Source organism: Lepisma saccharinum, chromosome 3, assembly GCF_977018435.1.
Source record: "Lepisma saccharinum chromosome 3, izLepSacc3.1, whole genome shotgun sequence".
Taxonomy (NCBI): domain Eukaryota; kingdom Metazoa; phylum Arthropoda; class Insecta; order Zygentoma; family Lepismatidae; genus Lepisma; species Lepisma saccharinum.
Window position 1 is genome coordinate 41,241,505 of NC_139231.1, and position 25,934 is coordinate 41,267,438.

General features: G+C 38.6%; 1 protein-coding gene across 1 annotated transcript in view; it reads right to left on the reverse strand.

Moving 5' to 3' along the window:
• The window catches only part of LOC145985752 (uncharacterized), a 238,193-nt gene that overhangs the window by 50,895 nt on the left and 161,364 nt on the right, over positions 1–25,934 (reverse strand). The window contains exon 2 of the mRNA XM_083119820.1: positions 23,159–23,403. Within this exon, the coding sequence (XP_082975946.1) occupies positions 23,159–23,188 (30 nt within the window). The 5' untranslated portion in view covers positions 23,189–23,403. The remainder of the gene's footprint in view (positions 1–23,158; positions 23,404–25,934) is intronic.

The window sequence follows — 25,934 nt, forward strand, 5'->3', positions numbered from 1 at the left end:
CTTTGTGAGCGATGGGAGGCGAGGTGGAGAAACCTGGTATTGCATTTGAAGACGTGGCTGGATTTAGTTGTACAAAACCAAGTCAATGTTGGCAAATGCACTTGGCGTTTGGTCCACGCACTACGGAAATGTGAAGCAATGTAATCACGAACATCAAGAATCATTCATTTCGGTATTTGGGCGAATTCTCGTTCAATAGCTGCCTTCAATTCGTCGTCTCTTGCCGGTTTTGTATCGTAAGCTTTATCTTTCATGTAACCCTATTCAAAAAGTATGGTAGCGTGAGGTCTGGTGAACACGGCGGGTATATTTCTGCACCTCTACGTCCAAACCATGTTTGGCACATCTTGCAAATTACCACTCAGAAAAAAAACCCACTTTCTGGTCCGGATTATCTGCACTGAGCGCAAGGACTCTTCTTGCAATGTAACTCTTCCAATGCCAGTGCTTCAAAATGCAATGGACGCTTGATTTTCAAATTGTGTATATATTTTTGGGGGACATCCTGTATTATTACTACGATACCTACTAATAACCCCTTTCCGTAATTTGACTGGCAAGTTCGTCACTGTTGGGTGCTTTGTGTGTTCCGCATGGCATAATCTAAGCAACATCAAAATGTTGGAAAGGCTATGTGCTCCCCCCCCCCCCGCCCATTGTTTAGTAGGCTATGTGTGCATAATATGGTTGACGGGATCACTTACGTATCCCAACTTGGGTTTTTATTATGTAAACAACACTGAGCACAGAGTGTGCTGTTTCAAATGTGAGATAACAATATGCCACATTCTCCAACAGCTTTTGAGCCTTACAATTTCACTGTTTACCTCGAGATTTCATGTTGTGGTAGGTGTGAGAAAGAAGGGTTGACAATGTTCGGATCCGGGTATTTTTTTTTTGGCAATCCTGAGTTGACATGAAAAACTGATAGCCCTAAGTTAAGAAAGAGATGTCTGTGTCCTGAACATGATGTTCAAATGTTTGGTATTACTTTCTTGCATCTCGTTACTTGCACGGCAAAATCAAAGTTTACACTTACTGTGCAAAAGAGACGGTGGAATTTTCTAGTTATATTCTTGTCACTTAAGTTAATCTAAAGTTTAGAAAAAATTGCACTGCAATACATTGCAGGCACCTGTTTACATAACATGTAAAAATGTTACAATGTTGAGTTATGATTACTACAATGTTAATTTACGAACGTGCATGAAAAAAACAACTGACAATCAGAAAAGTAAAGAGTTAAAAGTTATATACGGGATATGTACAAATGCTAGTGATGAATATAGTAGGGCCTAATGTTAATATTGAAATCTAATTTTATATTCAACTCAAGTTAATAATTTAGGTTTCACACTTCTGTTCCATCTGAAGGCAAGAATTTAGAACCTAGGAGTTTAAATATAAGTTAACAAAGAAAGTTACACTAAAAACCCCCATTCTTCTCGGCACGTCCTTGAGACAGTTGATGACATGTACCTGTACTTATTTGCATTATGAACAATCCTGTGAGAGTTGATACGTATTCAGCGTGTATACGAAACGCACCCTCGGAAAGCATTCACCAGTGAGCACAGCGTGTCAGAGAAGCACCCCTATCACAAAACATGACTTGGCTCTCAGTGTTGGGGCGTGGAAAAAAATGTTTCGTCAAGAAGTGACCGTGGAGCTGATACGCTCAAGAGTCCAAATTCATTATACCTTCACAGACATGCTGTTTCTGGTTCAACATATCCACGCGTCGGGCAATCCAGAGATAAAAAGTAGGGCAAGTGTATCGTCGCGTTGCTAAAAACGAAGCGGGAAATAAATAGGAAAAGCCTCCTCTCTTGTGGGAAAAATGGCGCCCGCAGCGAGGGTCATCTGATTTCGATGGTTGTCGTGACCCCGTTTAACACACCCCGCCCTCTTCTCACTCTTCCACGAGACAGGTTATTTGTCACACTTCACTCCCCATACATGCACATAAACACAAGGGCCGAGTCATCATCCTCAGGCATTCAGAGTTGCATCGGTGTTAGTGTTGCCAACCCCTGGCATCAAGTTGCTAAATCATTTTAAAATAAGTTTCAACGAGGTAATCGAACTTTTTTTCGTAGCAGGCGCTGTTTTTAGATGTTTTCTTCTGGTCTGTAAAGTTATAATAGCGACCCACGTATACATTGCGTTTTCAATTAAAAACAACAGGTATGTAACAACGTGTTCCGTATGTGTAACAACTAACTCCATTATGCGTAAAACTGTATTGTCAGAATTGATTGAACGATTTGGTTTATTTTACTTCGCTTTTCTGCCACTTTTTGCAGATGATGGAATTGATGAAGGGACACTCACAAGAACACCCATGCCCAGGTCGGGATTCGAACCCGAGACCCCTGGCGTGGTAGCGCGCTGTGCTAACCACTCAGCCACGGGGGGTCGGCAGTGTTGTCACAAAAAACGTTAAGTATTAGTGTTGCTCACGGGACGGGACAAGCCTTTTGAAATTCGAGACGGGACGAGATGGAATGCCTTTCTCGTCTCGTTTTCGGAACGAGACACGAGACGGGACGGGACGGCTTTTGAAAAGTCTCGTCTCGTCTCGAATGTCTCGAAAAAATAAAAGCAAAATATTTAATCAGTTGCAAATACTTGTTTGCTTGGAAAAAGGTATTTCAATTAGAAACGTTGATAAGCGTGAATTAAGTCAAAAGAAGACTATTCTAGGGAGAGGAATGAATGAATGAATACCTAAACTTATTTTCTATACTCTTTCGAAACACAGGGTTACTCCCCATTTTATTTTTCAATTCATTCCAGGTTAATAATTTTATGTTACGATAGTACTCCAGATACTAATACAATTCTGAATAACATCAAGTAAAAGGGCAGGTAGAGAAGGTGGAAGGAGGGGCCAAAAGATCGTGGAGTATCTGAGTCCGAGATTTATCTTGTAAACATAGTCTCAGCTCTATAGGTTGGAAAGATAAACGGACCGACGGATAGGGTTTATTATTATTATTTAATTTTTACATCAAAGGGTGTACAGAAGTGAATGTTATTAGGAAGTAGGAAAAACATTGTGGGAAACATGGCAGTACAAATTGATAAGGAGTTGTTGGGAAAGTTATTAAGGAGTCCAAGATATTAGCAAGACTAAGAGAAAGAGATAATTAGGGACAAATAATCTTGCATTATCCCACTCCGAACAGCTGAGAGCTAAAGAGGAGGAGAAAATACGGGAAATATGGAAAGAAGTAATTTGGTGATTTTAGTGTTTACAGGGAACCATGACAAGATTTTACCACGTGATTATTTGCACGGGTTGCGAAATTTTTAGAATGTTATGGAAATTTCGGAAATGTCTTTGTTGAGAAAATTCTTGTTCTTTCCCTCAGGCATTCTAGAGGTGGTTGGTTGGATTCGATTTTTTTACGTCCGTTTGAAGATTATTTATTTTATTTTATTTATTTATTTCTTATTTAAGGAGAATACTATTCCTTGGATTGTAATAACGAAATACTGAGCCTGATATAGAATAGATTTCAAATGAAGGAAGTGCACTAAGTTCTGTATAATCGTCGTAGAAGGAAACGTTGTTCTATGGGGATTCCCCGATGGTACAGTGGTAGCGTCGTCACCTTGTAATCAAGGGGTGCCGGGTTCGATACCCGGTGAAGGAACATAGTGATTTGAATCCAACTTTAAAGTGTGGGTCCAGTCCCGATTAGCCTTTCTGTAAATCAGATGAAAGAATGTTGTAGCTGTTCTTTTTATTCTGTGAATTTAGCCTTCAAGTTTATGAGCAAAATACATGTAGTATCTACTGTCTACATTTTCAATCGTTACTAAACAAATTTCACAAAGTAGTTTTATCAAACTTCAGAGGGAAGCTGACACCAATGTCAGGGTGGCGGGAGCCTGTTTACGGCCAGGGTGTATTCCGAGACTATTTTTCGCCGTTCCTCACTGACAGAGGTATCGCTTTGAACAATGGACACCGTTGCTTCAGGGGGTAAACACCAAACATAGGGGCGAGGTTGACCTGCAGTAGCGGGTAAGTGCCATAAATCCAGGCCTAAAGTAGGAATGAAGGTTGATGCAAGGGAGGGGCAATAGAAATTCTGTAATTTGCTTTGCTTGCTGACAGGAAGTTTTGCAGGAAAAGCTGAAAAGGAAAACGGCAGACTTTGAATGAAAGAGGGACAGTGAACACAAGTGCTTTGTATTATTCGCCGACACACAAGCTTCCATTTCGAAGGTGAGGCTATCAGCAGCGAAGTTATTAGAGGGTTGGAAGCAGTGACGACGCCAGAGGAGGCAGGGGGACGCCCCATGTCAAACACTTCGCCACCCCCCCCCCCTCGGGCCCTCCAACTGAAGTTAATTAAATATCGAATAATAAGAGAGTTCATTTATAAGAGTATGACGATTTTCATCTTTTCAAAGTGGTGTATTCTGCATGATATCACTTTCCTGTTTATAATACCAACTTGATTAACAAATATTAATTTGTTTAGTATATATATAGCTATGTGTATGTGACTTTCGTTCAAGATTCGAGCGCCGACCTGGGCATAGGTGATTTCTCATTCATTTATGTCCTGTAATAGCCGAGATTAACCTAAGTTTTAACCAGTCTTAAGAAATGGGAAAAAGTGTTGAATGTGGATGGTTTTAAAACATCACGAATATTTTCAGGACCACAAGACATCATCTGTAGTACGGGCAAATTATTCTAATCCTGGTCGTTAGTGACAACGCTAATTATAAAGACATTCAAAGTTGATTCAAGATTTGGTTGGTTGGTTGATTTGATGTTTTAAGTCCACTTTATGCACAGAAAAGCCAATCGGGATTGGGCTAATAGTTTAAACTGCCTCCACTGGGTATCGAACCCAGGACCAAAGGTGATCGAAGAAAACCCGACACTACATGTCAGTTGTTGTGGATTCATCGCGGTTTCTTACTATTCAGGGACTTGCATTTCGAGATGATGAGTCTGAGGAAACCGTAACAAAGGGAATTTCTTCTATACTCTTGAAGTTAATGAGGGGATATTATTTGGAAATGTATTGAACGTGAACCTTAAAATGCAAATTACACTTAAAATTCGATTCAAAACATATCGCGGCAGGTACAAGAACGCTTATTAGGATTTGCCACTCTTCAATCATTGGATGCAGGTTCGCTCTTTCTCGTACATATCAAAATCGAAGAACTTCTTCCCATGAACCCCATAGGTGCCTGTAATTGTGTAGCACAGACATACGTTGGAGTGGTAGAGTAAGAGTAAGTAATGCCAGGGTCAGAATATTTCTTGAATTATGAGAAAACTGTAACCTTTGTCTGATTTTTTTATCCTGTGATAACATTTCCCTGAAAGGTGAAACGCAAATTTTGCCCAAAACTCTTCAGCATTACGAAGATGGTTGTCCTTAAAATCTTTGAAAAGGCTTGATCGAAACAGGATGCTGGATGCAAACTGCCTCATTTGGCTGTTCTTGTCATTGAGAAGAAATGTCAAGTCCTGGACGTACCAAAGGTGGGTAATGAGTTCTCCAAAGCACATAGAGCAGAATTCTCCTACAGGAGAAGTGCCTCAAATTGTTTCTAATACTTAAGAAGATTCATTTCTTCCAACGTCACGTTTATTTTGCAAGAAAATTAAACTCTTCGAAGCATTTTTTCGTCATTTATATTATTATCTTATAACTATAATATTTATATCAGTAGTTTCATCTCAAGAAAGACGATGAATTATAAAATTATGAATGTCTTCCAATACTGAAATAGGCCACTGGAGACAACGCAACTTATCAATAAAAAAGAATTAATGTCTTTATTAAAACGAATCATGTGGAGATAAACTCGTAATCAAGAAGTACATTTAGGCAGTAAACGTCCACTCTAAATAAAAGACAAACACAAAACACTATACACGAATATAATAATAATAATAATAATAATAATAATTATTATTATTATTATTATTATAATTATAATAATAATTATTATTATAAGTATTATTATATATTTATATATATGTGTAGTGCTTTCGGGCGTTTTAACGTGACTGCCCCCTTACAATATTTTGTTGCCAGCCTTCCGCCCCCGCCAGTCACATTTCCCTGGCACCGTCACTGGTTGGAAGTAAATTTATTAGGACGAGGAAAGTAACATTAGCTGTTGACAGTGTTGCACCAAAGGACGTGATGTGTGCTACTGTTTGTATAAATTATAGGAAATTTAAGCAAAAAATTATAATTGTTGAGACTTGAGAGTTGTTTCCTTCATTTGATCGTAGGAAGAGGTTTTCTGAGACAGAGTGGGATTATTTTACACATACATGAGAAAAGGTGGTTGTTTAAAGATAGAGACGTATTTTGCACATTTTTTAAAAGTTCAGATAAAACTAGAATTTAGCCTTACTCTTATGAAAAGAAATAACGCAGTACAGGGAAAGAATAACTCTTCACATTTCTCGCACCTGGTGGGATGCAACCCACATCCACAAGAGTATTGCAGGAAGTCTATGAACGAGGATGAAGAGGAATATGTGAAATTTGACTTAGCTGCGGGTGAATTAGTGGGTTCTAATATTCTTAAGGTTGATATTGGGTTTTAAGTCCACTTGATTCACAAATAGGCTAAATCGCGAACCGACCTACAGTTTAAAGTGCGATCCGATCCACTTTGTGCCTCCATTGGGTATCGAACGCGGGACCCTTGATTAAGACCTCGTAATCGGGGAGGCACCCAATTTACACAAATATGTTGATTCCAATAACACGTTAAATGTATAATCTGATAATGATGCACTTTTGGTGCATCTAAACATATTTTTTCAACTATAGCATGTCTAAAAGAATCATTGAAGTTGGGATGTTTATAACTTCAGAAGGCACGGCTCTGTAAATGTGCGATATAAAATATATGCAGGTTTGCCTTCCATACGTGGTGGTTTTGTCACGTTTCTTCGCTTCGTACAACATACACTTTTGCAGGAACGGCTTCTTGCATCCTCCTGGGGCCTTGCTCTAGCTAAACAAAAATATATTTCTTTAGCATAATCGAGGGTTACTTTTTTATGCCGAACAAGGATTTTATTGCGATCATACGGCTTTGAATGACAGTATCAATGAAGATTTATGTACACTACTACTTATAATAATGAGAATAAAATATTAATCAGGAATTTTATTTTTCGTCAAGTGGACTTAACATCCTTTTTTGTTATTTAGCAAATATTCAATTCATCACCTTTTTTGACATTAAACTTCTTCCCAGGACAGTTGTTTTTATGCAAATTTAGGCGATCTTAACTACACGTAAGCTAGATATTAGCTAATATTCGTGCTGTTATATTACTATTCTTTTACAATATTTGTAACATTTCATGTAATAACAATAATAGAATTGATTAATTTACATATTCAAGTGAATAGACCTATGAATTATATTAATGTATTAATTTAAACATTTGCTTAATTGTTGTCGTTAATGTTATTATTATCATTTTTTCTGAAACACTTGGCTCGGACACCCTCCCCCGACATATATTTCTAGATGCGTGCCTGCCGAAGGATAAATTAGATCAAGCGGTGGTGGTATCTGACTTAGAGGCTAAAGAGAAAACAAAGAAGTATGTGCGTCATAAGCTGAGCATAAGAAACAGCACAATATCACAAAGAAACACTTTTTGAAACTTATGTCATAGAAGATGTTTAACAATATTAAAAACAATAAATGCTTTCTATTTGTAATATACTAAGTATTGAAATTTTAAATAGTCTTTTGTGTTCGTACTACACATTTAAAAACTTTTTTGTTGCTCCCGAGCGCCAAGCTGAGAATTTAAAGAAGAAATATACATTTTCATAGTGCATGGAAGTTCGACATTCAGAAAGAAAGAAGGTCTAGTGGAAAACATTTCAAAATTTCCAAAAGGTATAGCAGTAATGAAAAGAGCACTCTTGTATGGAAGCCAGAAAAACTATACCTAGCAATCAGTAACCAACAAACTGCATTTTTAATATTAATGTCCTCATGATTAACGAACCTTATTTATTCTCACCACACAATGGGTAAAATATTTAGAGCTTTATCCCACTTTCCGGAAAAATATTTCGTGTTTCTGCTACTTTTGACTTTTGTTGGCATGATATCCCGGATCACTTTTACGAGACGAGACGAGACAAAACGAGACGGGATGAGACGAGACGGGACAGAACCCTTCGAGACGGGACACGAGACGGGACAAACGAATATTTTCGAGACGAGACACGAGACGAGACAGCATTTTCACGAGACGGGACGGGACAGACCAAAGTCTCGTCTCGTCTCGTCTCGTGGGCAACACTATTAAGTATATGTTAACTGATTTAATTTAAATGGTGTTCGAGAATAATGCTTTAAATTGCAGTCGGTATGAAAACGTTCGAACACAAGAGAGAGTTGACGGCAAAGAAAATGTGTTGCCAGTTGACCCCGCACTATGGCCTCTTCATGCTAAGCCCCGTCTACCAAGAAAAACTAAACTATTCTTGCCTCTGAACTTTTGGCACCCAATCGCCGCTACGGACTCTTGAGATACAACAGAGATGACATAATTTGAGATTGACTTCTGACTAAGAGCGAATGCCCTTGGAACGATATGCAGAGAGTTATATTTAAATATGGTAATGCATAAACAAGAATCGTTATTTAATATTCCTAAAAAAAACCTCTTGATGAAAATCACTGGCTAGTCCATGTTGTTAGTTTCATACAGGCAAGTTTTTTCCTGAAGAAAGTGACATAAACGGGCAGAAATAAACGAGAAAGTGAACACCAATTTCAATATCATTCTTCGCTGTCTTTTTTATCTGTACTTTTAGTGAGTTATTTGCACATACCGTTGGCAACACTGATCTAACACCTTTTTTCACTAACACTTGCTACAGTCGCTTCGTGTTTGCCGAGAAGAAGGAACACATCCACAAAATCAACAATTGCATAATTGTCAGTTACAAAACGTAGAAGGTAACAAAATTTGTTTCCTTTGCGATTACATGATCGTCTTATGCAAACTCGAACACCGATGATACTAGCGGCTTGGATAAACGAGCTCTTCAGTATATTTGTACATCATAATGTCATGGTACTCCCTCCTAATGCGAAGTATTAGGGTAGTTTTGGAGCTAAATTAGTCGGAATTCAACCACGGTAGAGTGTTATATCTATTTCATTTCTAGGTCTTTATACAATGCTAACTTTCTAACAATTGAATAAGTGAAAATTATGATTATTATTTTATTAGTAGCAGCAGCAGTAGATTATTATTATTATTACCAACAACAACTAGAGCATTAATGTTCTTACATTAATCTATCGCACATTCTCTGTTCCTACTGAAGCTTTGTTTTTTCACCCATTATCGAATTTTGAAAACTTATTCGTCTAGGAATCTCGTTACATTACAAAGTTATTGTGTAAATAATAAATTAACTGAATGTTTACTCGAGCTCTGTGTATAAAACGTTCAAAACAGTTTATTAACTCATTTTTGTGCGAGCCGAGAGATGTTTTGGTGCTTTTATACAATTTGAGCCTTTTTTTCGATATAGCGCGGGACAATGTTTTGACAACGTTCAATTAGTTAGTCCACGAAACCTGCAAAATGAGGGCACAATTTCCATTACACATTTTAATTTATTTCATTTATTTCTTGGTTTGATTGATTTGGTGTTTTAAAAGTCCACTTTATGCACAGTAAGGCTAATCGGGACTGGACCTACAGTTTAAAGTGGGATCCGAACCCCTGTGTGCCTCCACCGGGAATAGAACCCGGGACTCCTTGATTACAAGGCGACGATGCTACCACTGCGCCATCGGGGAGGCCCCTGTTTCTTTGTGTTATCGCTCGTACCTTTAAAGTGACGTCAGCTCTAGTCAAGAAATACCCTAATGGACTCACCTGTTTTTGCTCTCCTTGGGACAACTGACAAAATTCAATGATGTGTGTCGGATATTTCACCAGACTTTCAAACACGAAGTTTTCATTTGTAGCAAAATAACGTTTGCAATTTCTCGCACAACACGACTCGACTGCAGCATCCTAATACAAATGTGAGAGCTTCTATTACCAGAATAGAACAAAAGAAAATTCCAACGTCACTTCAAATTACTATTGTACAGCTATAAAACGACATCTACATGTGCAACCAGCAATATGTCAGCACAAATTGTAATGGACAACCGCCGAAAACAATAGTTGTGGAACATCCTAGCAAGGAATGCATAAAAGTCATCTTCTGAAACGCAATGAAGTGGAAAAGAACGGTAAAGAAAGCAATATACAGGATTTGCATTCTTTCCGGCTCGCTTGTCACTTCTACTGTCACCATTGCACACGAAACATGCTTCTCTAAGAACCCGACAACATTTCGAATGCAGCAAATAAAAAAACAAGCGACTGACGTTTGTAGTGGACACTTAAAACGCGTTTTCCTGCCTTCGAGCAGGAATCATATTAATTTATTGTACAATTAAAGGCAGTTAAGCATTTTTATGATCGCATTCGTATCTAGTATAAGTGGGATGTAGTATTTGATGCTTAACATAGCAGTTACGTCTGGAATAGAGGTAGTGTCGCTCCTGTCCAAGGTCATTGTACTCGCACGACACAGACTATTGTATCGTTTTTCTTATTGAATGTGTCAGGGATTTCGCTGTACTCACTGGACACACTATTGTGTCGTTTCTTTTATTAAACCTGTTGTGGCTTTCCTAATGGAGCATGCATGTTCAAATCTTGAAGGATTTTGCCTCTTAAAAGCGCTTGTACCCTTTGTACAAAGAAGACACTTCAAGAGTTATTTGAATTTTCCTTGCTTTGAGCCGCTTTTTTTTTTTTTTACACATTTGGCAAATTGTGGCGGTGAGGATGAGTAATCACTAGATGAAACTGTTAAAGGGATTCTCAATACATGACCAGGTCACAATTAGAAACCAGAAACTTTGGTAGAGAGATGGTGGCCTACCACCCTCGAGATTTATTCTTCTATGCACGCGTTTTCTGCGGTCTTTTCGTAAATCAATGGAAACAAGCATGGTCATTGCATACCTAATATAATATAGATTCCAATGGAAACAAGCATGGTCATTGCATACCTAATATAATATAGATTCCACTATATCAATATTCCTGTTTTGTTTCAGTTGTTTGAGATGATTTCATTGTGCTGTGAATCTTCCACATTTGTGATAAAAGTTGATCGACAATTTATATTTCCGGTGAAACAATTGCATCATAAATAGCTCACAGACAAAAGATCTTCATTTGTTTGTAATTTGTAGGTAGAACTTTTTTCATTCCCAGTGGACGATTTGTTATGTTTCGTTCCTAGCAATGTTCTCTGATGAGATGAACAATCTATCTTCTTCTTCTTCTTTTTTACTCACCGAAAAATAAACGTATACATAAAAGGCTACTACTTATAGACACAACTGCAAAAGTATATAGTTATTACGGAAACCTGCCAGCTAACCATGTTTATTTAATCTGATCCATAAACAACTAAACTAACTTATATTTCCTATTTAATAATCTTGTTGTCAAATAGCTGCAATCACTTCCTAATTCGAAATAAAACTACTCTTAACAATTCATTAAAAATTAATACTGAACATAGCCCTATATACTTTGAACTAACTGTTATGATAAGAATTAATGTGTTGCAGGAGATTCACTTCTGCTAGAGACATATACAAATTTTAATCCAACGACAAGCTTGATTTTATTCTCGATAAATATACATGGAGTAACTACTTTAACTTTCCATAAATTTTCAAACATTCCAAATATATACATTTCCTATTTACCAACAGAAGTTGGGAATGAATGGCATCCCTCAAAGTAAAAAAGTTTAATTTCGCAAACTGGTTTAACAGCTTGACCTGGCACCTGGTGTAGAATGTGAAAATAAGCCAAGATATCTGAGTTTTCAGTCCATAGTAATCCAAAGACTGCGTTGCGGATATCACGGAATGTATCATACCAATGAATCGAACTTCACGCCATTTTCTCTTCTTCGGAAGATAGCTTAGGAGATCAAGCCAATCTGATTAAGTTTGTGCACGCGTTGTAATGGCGACAGGATACATGTTATCAGCAACGTGTTCACACGTTGTTTTGACTTCTAAAAAAAAGGCTTCCGTGTGAGTAAGTGACATATAAAGGACAAATTATTACCCCTACCTTCATTCTAACCAAGCACACGTCTGAAAGTGGCCATTTATACTGCGCTGTTTCTCTTCATTGCGTTTTATAATGGCAACGCTTCACAAAAAGAAATAAAAATTGTGCAAAGGACATCTTGCAGAAATGCAAGAACTGAACAGTGTTGCCACAACGTGATAGATATAATTCAGATATCTCTGAATTACCTTAAAATTTCCCTCCTTTTTGGAACGATTTTTCCTTTCGACATAAAATTCTTGCGTTTTAATCATGTAGGCAGTAGGTGTATATTGTCAAAAGTTATATGGGGCAGGAAACTAGAATTTAGGAGTGTTGAGCTTGTTTTGAGGAGTAACTACTCAGTACTGAGTACTCACAGTAAGCTTATTATTACAATATGCTACACATAATAACAATTATTAATATTAATAATGCATAATTAATATATTCACAACTTGCAGAAACGATACAGCTCTCATGGTGGCTCTGACTTTTTTTTTTTACAATATCAAGAATTAGTTAACATATTATGTATTAATATAACAAAAACTTGTAGAAAAAACAATATAAAATGGGAATATAAAGTGGGAAAAGAGAGACATTAATAAGAAACATTTTGCAACTATGGTACTAATTTTTATAAAAAGCCTAAAACTAAACTGAAATGAGGAGCTCGTTTTCAGTTTTCAGTTGATAGAAATCATATCTCGGCAGGCCCGTAGCCAGGAATTCTTTGTAAGGGGGTCGTGGTCAAGTCAATCCTAGAGGAGGCAAATTTTTAATATATTGTGTCGCATTGGCAGATATAGCAGGGTACACGGAGGCACTTGCCCCCTCCCCCAAAAGAGATAAGTAACAGAAAAAGGATGACATTTTGGAACTGCAACGAACAAAAAACAAAAAAAACTTCGAGAAACATCAAATAGCAATATTTCGATAATGACCTTTCCAGACTACCGAAGAATATAAAGTTTAACGTAAATAGGCTAATAGGAGACTGTGTCTACTTGATATTTACAGGTCGATAATGTTAATAGACGATTAACATGTACCAACAGTTTGGGCCTCTCTGCAGAACTGATTAAGGGAGAGCCCTTCATAAATCATGCTTCATAATGATTCCCTCTAGTTTCCAGTATGCAAGATTTTTACGCACAAAGGAATCTAACGAGAATCCAACAACACCATTGTGTTGTGTTATGCAAGAAAAATCGAATTAATTAAATAATAATGGTTACATATTATTATCTACACTTTGATGAATTGTGTAAAAAATTGTAATACATTTTTTGTACTAAAACATGGGTCCCTTAATCCACCACGGACTCTTTTATTTCCTTCAATGAGGAGACTTTTGCATCACTACAGACAATGTTTGCCTACTAGTTACGTTAACCATTTTGCAAAATATTGTGTGAATTATAGGTGAAATACATGTGTTTGACACCTGACAAACAAATAGGAATCCCTTGATTGATCAATGACTTCTTGGATTACAGTGTCATCATTAATATTCATATTAAGTTTCATAGAAAGAAATTGTTTTAATAGGGCCAAATAATTTTACAGGGCGCCTTATTTGTATAAAATTTGAAATCGAGGGGGGCAATTGTCCCTCTGTGCCCCTTGCAATTGCCCTTGGCCGTCTGGAAGAAAAATGCAAGGAACACGTGAAAACTAATTCCATCATGGGGATCCAATTGTCCTGCTATTCTTAGATTCTCCTAGTCTTGTTTTTTTTACTTCAATGTTTGCTTCACTTAGAATTGACTTCCGTCCAAGGTGGGGGAGGAATTCCCCCTGACCCCCTGTGGTTGCGGCACTGTTTGAGAGTGTCTCTTTATCAATTTCACGTCGTCACTCATTGTTGCGATTAGCTAGAAGTGGCAGAAAAGCAACGCTAAGTAATAAAAAACAAATATCCACTCCCTCTCTCTACCACATGAATCACTATTACCAAAAGGTAGACTTGGGAAACAAAAATGTAAGCATTTCCAAGTTCATAGCAACACATCCAAGAAAAATACATTAGGAACCTTTAATACAAGACTACTCAAAATGTCACAACTGTTCTAGATACTGAAAATTGCGAAATCATTTCCCGAAGTCTGAATCTGGAAGGGAATTCCCCCCCTTCTATACACCCTAATAAATCACAAAATGAATAAGTGTCTTTGTTATGTTGCTAGAGTAACACATTGTAAAGATTAGTGAGAATTCCAGGTAGGAATGTGTTCTGTATTTTTCACAGGCGGGGCAAAGCAGGCTGTCAGGGGGGGCAGTTGCTCCCCCTGCCCCCTCTAGCTACGGGCCTGTATCTCGGAGTTATTATTGCTGTATCTTATGATTAAATGGCACGTTTATGTATGTACATATGAAGGCAACGGCGAATTAACCCGAATAAACGCCTTTTGTCTGGAGGGAAATTTTAAAGCAGAATGAAGGGAATTTTCCGCCATATTTCTGTCCGATGGGAAAATTTTTGTTTAATGGGGTAACACTGCGACGGCCTGAGTAATGTCTTCTGCCTTAATGAAGTCGATCCAGTCAAGTTGCCGGTACCAATGGAGGCGACGGATTAAATCGAGGTTGACGTTAATGTGACGTCACAGATGAATGCCCCATTTACGTTATTTGCAAACCTGCCCAATCGTTTTCACTTATTTTCAGAACTTCCTTGTCTAGATGGGAACGACAAGAGAACGATAAAAGTTGTCTGAACCTCACACTTGTCTGCAAGCATGTTCGCCAAAATAGTGCACAGGTACTTTATTCTAGTTACATTCCAACAACAGACTTCATTTTGTTGTCGATTCCTCCCATTCTCTCTTTAAAGCACTTCGTTTAACTGTTAAAGAATCTCATTTGCCAACCTGCGTGGCGGAGTGGTTAGTACAGTGCGCTGTAACGCCAGGGGTTCCGGATTCGAATCCCTGGATGGGAATGGGTATTCTTTGTGAGTGTCCCCTCATCATCCTCATCTTCGCGATTAGCCAAAAGTGACAGAAAAGCTAGTTGAAGTAAAATAAACAACATTATTTTCCCTCTGCCTACCCTCTTCTGTTTTACATTTTTCCTCCTCTTCTCCCGCCTTCGTTTATTTTAGCTCTCTTTTCTCTCTTCATTCCCCTTCTCTTCGTATTTCTCTTCTTTCTTCAGCTTCTCAACCCCTCTTCTTTCTTTATTTTGCTCTCTGTCTCACATTCTCCCTCTTTCTCTACTGCCTTACCCTTTTTCTCGTATTTCTTGCTTCTTATCGTTCTCTATATGTTCTCTTTCGCCTGAGGGAAATTTTCAAGATAATTCTTATTCTATCTATATTAATTGAAACAATACAAGTACAATCATGGACACCTGTGGGTTGTAATGATCCCATTGAAAGTCAACGAGATTGTTACAACCCAGAAGTGTCCTTGGCTGTGCAATTAGGGAGTTCCCTATTTAGCCCCTTCAATGTTGCAGACTCGTTTGTCAGAAAAGTTCCAGGACTGAGCTCGTAAAAATTCAACTTACGGACTAATGGTCCTAGGTCTTGTCAAAATAATCCCCTCGGCTACCTATGCACAGCTGCCACCGTTTTTGTAGGTGCTTCTCAGCACATCTGTCGCAAAACTGTTTGGAGTACTACAATATCTTCATGACACTTCCCTTTCAGCGGCTTTTTACATGGGGGAAACAAAAAAAAAAAAAAATCAGACGGCGACAGTTCCGGTGAATATGGGGGATGTGGTAGTGGTAGAGCAGGGATACGATGCTTGGCCAGATTTTACTAGACTGATAAAGCAATATGGGGCCTTGCATTGTCGTGCAATAAGTACCACTGCTAAGATGCCGACAAATCAGGACGGCACCACCAAATTGCTTGACAAAAACGTTTCAGCTCGTCAATATTAAAGTTTTGATTTATCGTTTATCCTTCAGGCAGATAGATATTCATGGTGCATCAAACCTTTAGCATAAAAATATGTAATCAACATTGTCTTTGGATCGTCTTGCACTGAATCTCTGCCCTCCCAAAACCTTTTGTGCCAATCAAATGCACGGCTTCTCGATAATGCCTTGTCACATATACTTGCTATATCATATTCCATGTTTCACTAGAGGTTTTCCTAGCTTAACAGAGAACTTAATGTTAACACTCTGCTCAGAATCCACGTCCATCACGTCACTCGAGGTAACTTCCAACTAAATGTGCCAACAAGCCGAACAGTGGGTTGCAAAGCACAGCCCTGCCACCTAGTGAGTTTACATGGAAACACTTCCAATGCCATGTTAATTCAGAACACGTATCAGGTAACTGAATAACGCCCATGTCTCGTGTTTCAATATCATAGGTAAAGAATAAAAAAATCAGTCCTGGAACTTTTCTGACAAAGGTTGTATATTAGATTATTAGGACAGGTCTAGCGTTCATTAAGATGAAATTCCTGGTTGGTCATGAATCAGTCTTATCCAGAATTTTCAATTTGAGGTAACAAGGTCGGTCATTCCTGGCGAAGAGGGAGTGAAAATGTTAACTTAATACTAAAACAATCACAAATTAGGAGCACTTTCAGTGGCCAAGTACGTTCAGTGGTCGACTCACTGTCTCGAATCGAAGGCTCCGAGGTTAATCCAATCGCCATTCATTTTCGTCGTTGCGATCAGCCAGATGGCGCAAAAGATGAAAAATGCAATACAAAATTTTAGAGGTTGTTCGCATAACTATATCAATGCAATGTCACCAGTGGGGTGAGCTAGCACCGTGAAAATAATGGAATGAAAACAGATGTGGGAAGGGGGTGGGGTCTTATCTGTCCTGGAAACTGTTCCACCGAGAATGGTATTATGTTTCTGTGCCCCACATAGTTCCTTGTCTTTCCTGACCTTTCCCGAGCGCTGCTGTAGAAAGAAGAACGTAAAACCAACCGGTGTTGAATTTCACTCTAATTAAGCGCGGAAAGCAGGGAGGGAGGGGGGGGTTGTTGTCTTTCATTCCAAAAGATTCATTGCCGAGCTTGTAAGTTACGATTAGGAATTCCAGCGGAGAATTCCCCGGAGGGTAAACACCTCCATCAACACGTTGAGGGGCCATTCAGAAAACCTGCCGACGTCTCCATAAATTCCGGCCCGGATCACAGCATTTGACTCCGGGCCAAGATCTTCATTGCGACAGACAAACTAATTGTCACAGCCCTCTGGTTGTCTTGTGAAACTCCCGCTGGGAAGGAACTAACTTCCTGTATCAAGCCGTGTGTTTCTTCCACATATTACAAAAAAGCCTTCGACGAAAGTGTGAGAAAGAACAGTATGGATGCGACGCAGACGTCGGCAGAAATATTTCAGATATAAATACGTGTTCCTATATCGTTAACGTGCGACAAATGCAGGAGGATGTCTATGGGCTGAAGTGGCCCATTGGATTGGATTTCTGTTAGTTTCTGATTCAAGGCGCCTATACCTTGTGTAATTTTTCTTGGTGCGGCAGTCTACGTAATTTATTATGCTTAGGAGTAAAATATGTGCGTTCAGCTTGTCTTTCTTCAGATAACTTCCATTTTTAGCCTGGCCTAAGGGCGTAAATCGCGTATCTGCGTGGCGCAGTGGTTAGCACAGCAATCTAAGGTGTTCTTTGTGAGGGTGGCTTCATCAATTTCATATCATCAATCACTGTCATCGTCGCGATTAGCCAAAAGTGGCAGAAAAGCGACGAAAAATAACAAAAATCAAATATAGTAGCAAACGTGAATTCAGCAAGCAAATTATACTACATTCTTATTTACAATCTGCCGATAGTTTGTAGCTCATATAGTAATGTGTCAATTAATTTTCATTTCTAACAGACACATTCTTCTTTTAATATTGATTCAAGAGAGAAATTAACATGAATTAGAACTGCTCGGAAATTCTTGTTCATGTGTTGACTATAGTACAGAAATGATGCTCGATAAAGGGCAAGTCATGACAGGGAATGGCAACCTTAAAGAGAAACAGCTATGGAGGGGCGAGGGGGAGCGTTCCACCCCAACAATCCAGAAACATATATTATGTATATGTAAGATATTGGTATATTATACTGCATGCTCTCCGCCCCCGCCCCAAATATCACAAAAGTAACGATGATGATCACGATGTGGACTTAATACAAGATTGAATACCGTTTCCAAGTCTGCGAAAAATGAATTTCGAAACTTAGTAAGGTGAGATAAAAACTTCACATTTCTTCGTTCAATCATTTCAGTATAACAAAAAACTGCTTCTGCAAGAATTTAGTTTTAAAAGTCTCAGAAACAGGTAATAACTTGAATACCAGCTGATTGATTGATTTGGTATTTTGAGCCCACTTTATGCACAGTAAGGCTAATCAGGACTGGACCCACAGTTTAAAGTTGGATCCGAACCACTATTTGCCTCCACCGGGTATCGAGCCCGGGACCCCTTGATTACAAGGCAACGACGCGACGCTACCACTGCGCCAGCGGGAAGGTCCCTTGTTTATCAGGTATATCTATATAAAGCACAATACGTGACAATAGTTCCTTTCCTAGGCAAGTATAATTCAACCCGAGAAAGAAACAACTAATTCGTTCTGTCGATATTTACTGATATCCAAAATCCAGAAAACTAAATATAAGGGCAATCCAACTCTCTTCTTACTTATTTTGTTTTGAGATTTTGCTTTAAGCCCACTTTATGTACAGATCGGCTAATCGGAACTTGACCTTCACCAGTTTAAAGTGGGATCCGAATCACTATACGCCTACGGCATCGAAATCGGGACTCCTTGATTAAAAGTCGATGACGTTACCACTACGTCATCGGGAAGGCTCTCTTCTTACTAAATGGAAAAGTACTATCATTACGTCACACACACACACTACGAAAAATAAAGCTGTATGTATTACATTTTGATTATCATAACTGTATGATTGCGTGACGTTCTCGCGTTATAAACATGAAAACAAGCACATCTGCCGAAGCAACGAAAATGTTCCTCTGAACACTGAAGCAAGAAAGTGTTTCTCATAATTCTTATATCTTTTGTAACGACTTGTGTACGAACATATATTTGGAAAGCTGACATTTTCCAGCAACAACTCTAACTTGTGCTGAAAATACGTGACATTTTCCTACCAGGCTCTCAATTTATTGCGGCTTTGAACTTCCGTCATTTTAAGTGTCGCTGCAAAATGTCCTTTGCCAACAGACTTAAAAAAAAGCAACTACATGGCCTCGGCAAACGCTGATATTAGACAGTTCATAAAAGATCCATGCATTTCGTCAGTCACAAAACTTGGCAAGCTATATGACCTCTGGAACAGGCCATAACTGCATAAACACGACTTACGTTGACCAGATACAAAGTTTGGAACGAAGAAAATAACTTAGCGGATCTTTTTCCGTTTCGCATTGCCGCAAACATCCCTGTGCAGTTTCAAGGCCTTGTAAGTGGCGCCGCGGCGGAGAGTCAACGAACCGACCAAGGTTAGAAGAAACATAAAATAATTTTAAAACTTGACCGAGGTCGGTTTGGGAAGTACATGGAGTTCTCTTTTCGTGAGCGAAAGGGGGGGGATTATGATATTACAGAAATAGCTAATTCGGCTTTCACTATTCGAGAGATGATTTAGTTTACAAATGTAAATTAAACTATTTGCCTTATTTTCAGTATAATAAATTTCTCACCTTTGCCACGAAAGTGAGCATTTAGTGTGGGTTTATTTACAATAGTAAACTTTTACTGTTTCTTTTTCTGAAACCATACTTGCAGTATAAAAAAGAGGTTGAATATAACAGTGATAGTACAGATAATGCCAAACAATGCACACACATACACAAACACAAAACGACTAGAAAGACACTGCAATTGTGGAAGCAACAAAAGACAGCAAAATCACCAACATTCAATTTAACAACTGGAAAGGTAAAACTTATCTCCAGTAAGGAGGTAGCCTACTATACTAAGGTCCAGAAAAAGTGGATATGCGTCCAGACATAATTTCTGCTGGGGGACAGTCACATTAAATACCATTTTAAATAAACATTTTAGTAAAAATAGCATTTAATCTATCCAGTTTACTTCTTTACTTGGGGAGGAGGAGGTGGTAAAGGGATGGATTGGTGCCCTTCCCCTTCCAGGATTTTCAGTGTTGCGTAGAGTTCAGTGACATTCACAGAAAGTGTACACTCACTGAATCAGACCAGTCAACTTCACATTACATGCACTTTTTTCTTAACCGAAAACATCCTTCTCAAAACAGCTGAAAAAGCTAAGAATAATAACAAAAGCCGAGTGAAAATTATAAATATTATATTTGCGAACACAAAATCAGTGCACTGATTGCATGCAAGTAAACTTGGGCCTCCCTGATGGCGCAGTGATAGCGTCGTCGCCTTGTAATCAAGGGGTCCCGGGTTCGATACCCGGTGGGGGCAGGTAGTGGTTCGGATCCCACTTTAAACTGTAGGTCCAGTCCAGATTAGCCTTAATGTGCATAAAGTGGACTTAAACACCAAATCAATCAATCAAAAGCATGCAAGTAACCTTGAAGAAGTTCGAAATAGAAAAAGGAAGTTTTGGAAACTTGTTTTAAGTTATATCCGTAATAACTATTATAACTAATTTTCCTTGGAAGTCACTGAAAGCATCGAGATTCAGATGGCTTAGCCTCTGCGCATAAAATTGTCTGTGGTTTAGCCAACGCATCGATTAGCCGGATTCTTCCTCCAAGACAGGCAACCCGCCTATCGCTTGGAGAAAGTTGGTTGCTAGAGGATAGGCGTTCGCTTCAGTAGCTTTTCGTTCCGCGTATAGATGGCACTGCAATCGCACTTGGCAGGGGGGAAAAAAACATCTCTGAGCGGAATGTTACACTTCCGTCTGCGGACTTGTGTTTTTAAGCCTGTGCTCACGGAAATGCAGGAATTACAATTTTTGACAAGTGGTTACATACAAAAATGCTAGATCTGAATTTTTAAGCTTCCATAAAAAATAATAGTGAGCTGTTCACTGTACTAGTCTTGATTAGTTATGGCCAGATCTATTTTTGATCTCGTATAATATGTTTCATAACATGAATTACAAGTAGACTACTTTTTATTTCACCTATGACCATCCGATATTTAACAATAACTTTCATCAAGTTATATTTATCTTAATGCCTTTTTAAATATAAAAATATAAAGACAATAAAAATAGATACGAAGATCCTTTTACTTCAAAGTGAAGATCAACATTTTTTGTTGAGTAAATTATAATTTTATTAATTGCTGTTGAACAACGAGATTGTGGCATTTTCAAGACGATTGTTGGAGATTATATTCTGCCTTGCCCTAGATGATCTGAAATAAACCCATTTAGGGTGTATATAAAGTACCGATTTTTGCGGTAAAATTAAACTTTTCTCACAATGTTAATAATCATCAACTTTTCCAATCTTTCAGGCGAACATTTGATTCAAAACAGTACAAAAAACTGAATAAAACTTCCTTCCAGGCGAAAATGCGAAGAAAAATAACTGCGCTACTTGTTACTTGAAATTGAAAAGGGCAATTACTGACTTCAGAAAGTAACAGTTGTCGTTACTCGAAGTACGAAATCGTGCACAGAGGGTATATTCTATGCAAAAAGAAACAATATATATGCATGTAATTAAGGGCAGCGCGTTCCAAATCCAGGGGTCTCGGGTTCGAATCCCGGTCTGGGCATGGGTGTTCATCAAATCATCACTCATTCTCATCTTCGCGATTAGCCAAAAGTGGCAGAAATGCGAAGTGACACTAACCAATCAAACCCAACATACGGCTAAGTGACAGAAATGTGAGGAGAGGATTCCTCCACTCATATATACATTTTCCGAGACAACAGACATCTTGGCACAATGGTAACTGGGTTTACTGGTGCCCGCTACATCTTTCCAAACAGATACTCACGACATGCGGTAAAAGTAACAACATCCTTAACATAAGCGAGATACGAACGCAGGATTTTATTTTAATTTTAAGACTGCGAAATGCTAATGTATAGTTCCATACGCTAATCAGCTTAAAGCAAAAAGTTATTCTTATGTGCTCCCTTTGCGAACTCTGTCACACAAATGTGACGAAGAGCTTTTCATGCTTGACGCGGAGTGATACACTAGTTTCACATGCTGTGGTTTGATCCCTGAATACGTCACTGTCAGGACAGATTGACTTGGAGTGTAGAGAATTTTATCTACAATTTTCAATCTAATGGGATTGTACAGGCACGGACACGTCTGTGTTGTAATGATTCCATTAAATAATTAATGAGAGTGTTACAACCCAGAAGAATCATTGACTGTAGTTAAAAAGGACCATAACCTAGGCTTTTGTGAAAACTTCTTGGAAGGTGTCGCGAAAATTTTAAATTACAGGGTGTTGAGGTATGTGAATAAATTATTGTTTATGTAAAATATATATACTCGTTTCGGTGGGACAAACTTTCAACCCCTCTTCTTCAATGTCATTTCCGAGTCCGCCACTGGATATAAATGTTAACGATTAGGAGCTCCATCTTTAAGTCTTGCTGTGGGTAAAGGCATATAGGCTTTGCCAAAGTATGACGACCCTGCTCCGTCCTCATTTCTGCCGAAACCAGTGCGTGACAGTCCTGTTCCCTCATCTCGGCAAAGCAGCATGACTTTCTCAGTGTACTGTCATTGCAACCCAGCAGCATGTCTGAGGGAGGGCACGAAGACATCACGGTCAAAAAAGAACAACCGCGCCAACCTGTCTCCTCCCTGTCCTGTTTAGTGGAGAGAAAATGGCAACTCCAAACTAGCCTTTTTTGTCGGTGTCTACATCCCAAGATTTGTGACTGACATTTATTTTATAAATAGGGTAGATGAGGGCCGTCATACTCTGTCCAGGATAATAAGAGGAGGGCCGTCATACCTTGTCCAGGAGAATAAGGTCGTTTTTCGGCAAGAAAATACAAGAGCGAGTGGCACTTACCGCAATGAGTGTCTTGATATCAATTCGCATAGTAGACCTTCACGTCTGGCTCGGCTCGACTTCCGGCTGGCAGCTTTCGTCACTTCCGGTAGCCCAGCTTGCGATAGTTGAGATCTCCAGCAGGTGACGGCGTTGTGGTTCATGGGCGAGGCGCTCGTGCCCTTCGCAGCATCGCGCGTGGAATTTGGGACGTCCGCTCCTCGAAGAGGTGGGTGAGTGACGCTGGCCAGCAGATCGCCACGAATCTGAAAGAATCGAAGAAGAACCTTCGTTTGAGAGAGATTCGCATCTTGACGACTATGTTATGTTGCTACACCTACAGAATCCCCCACCACTTTACTATGTTTGTGGACGTCAGAAGCATCTGGAGCTACCAAACCCTCTTCCGTTGGTCGGAAACTCACTGTTTACCGACCGCCTACCATGAACACCTTCGGGGAATGGTATGTGGACGTGCAGCGCCGGCCATCAAACCAATCAGATGGCAATCGGAGATGCGCAAGTACCTCATCGGTCCAATTTGCGAAATGTTACCAAGATACCACCCTTGTTCTTTTCTTTTTCGTTAAGGGGGGTGGGGGAGGGGGTGTGTGCAGCGAATTATCTTTCTCTCTTGTTTATCTGCGCGTTGTTTCACATCGACAAGAAAGGTTGTTTAAAAAATATGTGCAAGATTATATATCGATTAGAACATACCATTCATGAACAAATCGCCAATGATATTGAAACTACCACACAATAATTTGTTAAATAAATTTGACTTTGCAAGCGAATTTATTCAACAATACATGAGGATGTTCATAATTGATACTAGAAAGAATATGATTTTATGTGAGACGGTACATAGGTACGTAACAGGTGTTTACTTACGTCAGAGAACAGAAACATATAAAAGTTCCTAATTGCAAAAACTGACAATTGAATGCAATAGTATCTCAAATTATTTGGTGTACCTAGAATCCAACATAAAACAAACTAAATGTGTAAATATTATTGTTAAATAATAATGGACTTGTTATATTTATTATATTGGAAACTATTATATTGATATTTGGTGCATATGTATGCCTTACGGACTTCGTACGCTACAAACGAAATGTACAAATTATTAGTTACGTAGTAAACTTGTTCCGTGCAGTAATATACATATACATGGGGTATATTCCCCGAAATGTTAACAAATCAATAATTGTCAATCCAACATCGCAACACAAATAACAACAATGAAAGCTACAATTGTTGCCAACTCCATGCAAACTCGTTTGTTCAAGTTATGAAAGCTGTAATGTTTATGCGTGACCAAGTATGACAACTGAAAACGAATTATTGGGGAAAGCTACTTTTATCGCATCTTGTATGTATGTACCATGTATGCTACGTATATGCGAATGTACATATGTGTGTGTAGGAGAGAGAAAGAAGGAATATGTTGATTATGAATGCATGTTATACAGATATGATTATTTTAATTTCTGTAATTGGAGATTTATTTCTGTTCAAGGTCAGTAAATAAGTAGAGGCTGACGGAGGGTACAAGACCCGCTCCTGCCACCCAGACGGACAAATTAACAATAAATCGTTAATTAATCTAAGAATACATGACGACCTTCCCTTCTTTGACGCATAAAAGGCATAGTTTCCTATTCACTTAAAATATTTACCCTCCCCCCAAAATACGACTAAATTGCGATAATATCATTTTTGACTTGAGGATCATTAGATTAAATTGATGAAAGGACACAAAGTCCGAACTCGAACCCAGAGCCTTCAATGGATAGCCGAGCACTCAAAGCAAAATGGTACAACCATGGGGAGGGTAGAGGCGATTTTAGGGGAATGTACAGATGAATTTAGCGACGAAAACATCATCGATCAACCCTTGGTGGAAAATTCGACGGAGTGTATTCGGGATGCGCCAATACATCGCTGGGCAGAAGCAGTTTTCGAACTGAATGGGGGTAATCGAAGCAATTTACCCCTCTGAATTTTCCAATCCCTATACTTCTAAATCAATTCTCCACGCAATAACGTTCCTTCAGTCCTTTCAATATAGAACCTTGTATATTCTGTGTTTATTATTTTCTCAATATTCAATGGTTTGGAGTATTGAAGCTTAGTTTAAAGGTGATAGTATTAAATGCACAGCTAAATTATCTCTCCGGCACCGTTCCTAAGCAAGACCAATTCAATCTTTAGCATCATTTGATAGCATGTCATTTATTTAATGGAAACATGATAATCTTGGCACAGACTACTGTACAATTGTAGCAGGTAAATTATGCATCGCTATTTTCATTTCGTTTCTCCCATATCTAGTGTTGTCAACTGCTTTCCTGACGTTTTGTCTGTTTCCAGGTAATATTTATGCACCTCACTCTGCTGTAACTGCAAGTACACATTAAATTTGTTAGAAAAATCGAGAAATTTAAAAATATGAATTTAAAAACTCCCCCCCCCCCTTTTCAACATTATATTTAATTCAATCACTGGGTGCAGAGAGAAAGGATCGAAAAGGTCCACTGATACCCTCTCTCCTCCCGCGGAAAAAAGAGCAAGAAGCTCATATTTATAACGGTGGACATAAAAATAATACATTTTAGTATATTGGTGTATTCCAGCATAATAACGAGTGACTCGAAAAATAGGGTGTAAAGCAAACAACAGGTCTGAATATAAAATAAATGGTTCGACATAGAGTTTTCAAAATTCCAAGAATGCGATTTTTATTTAAGAAATTACTCGGCATAAATCTCTGGAATAAAATTTCCCTCTAATC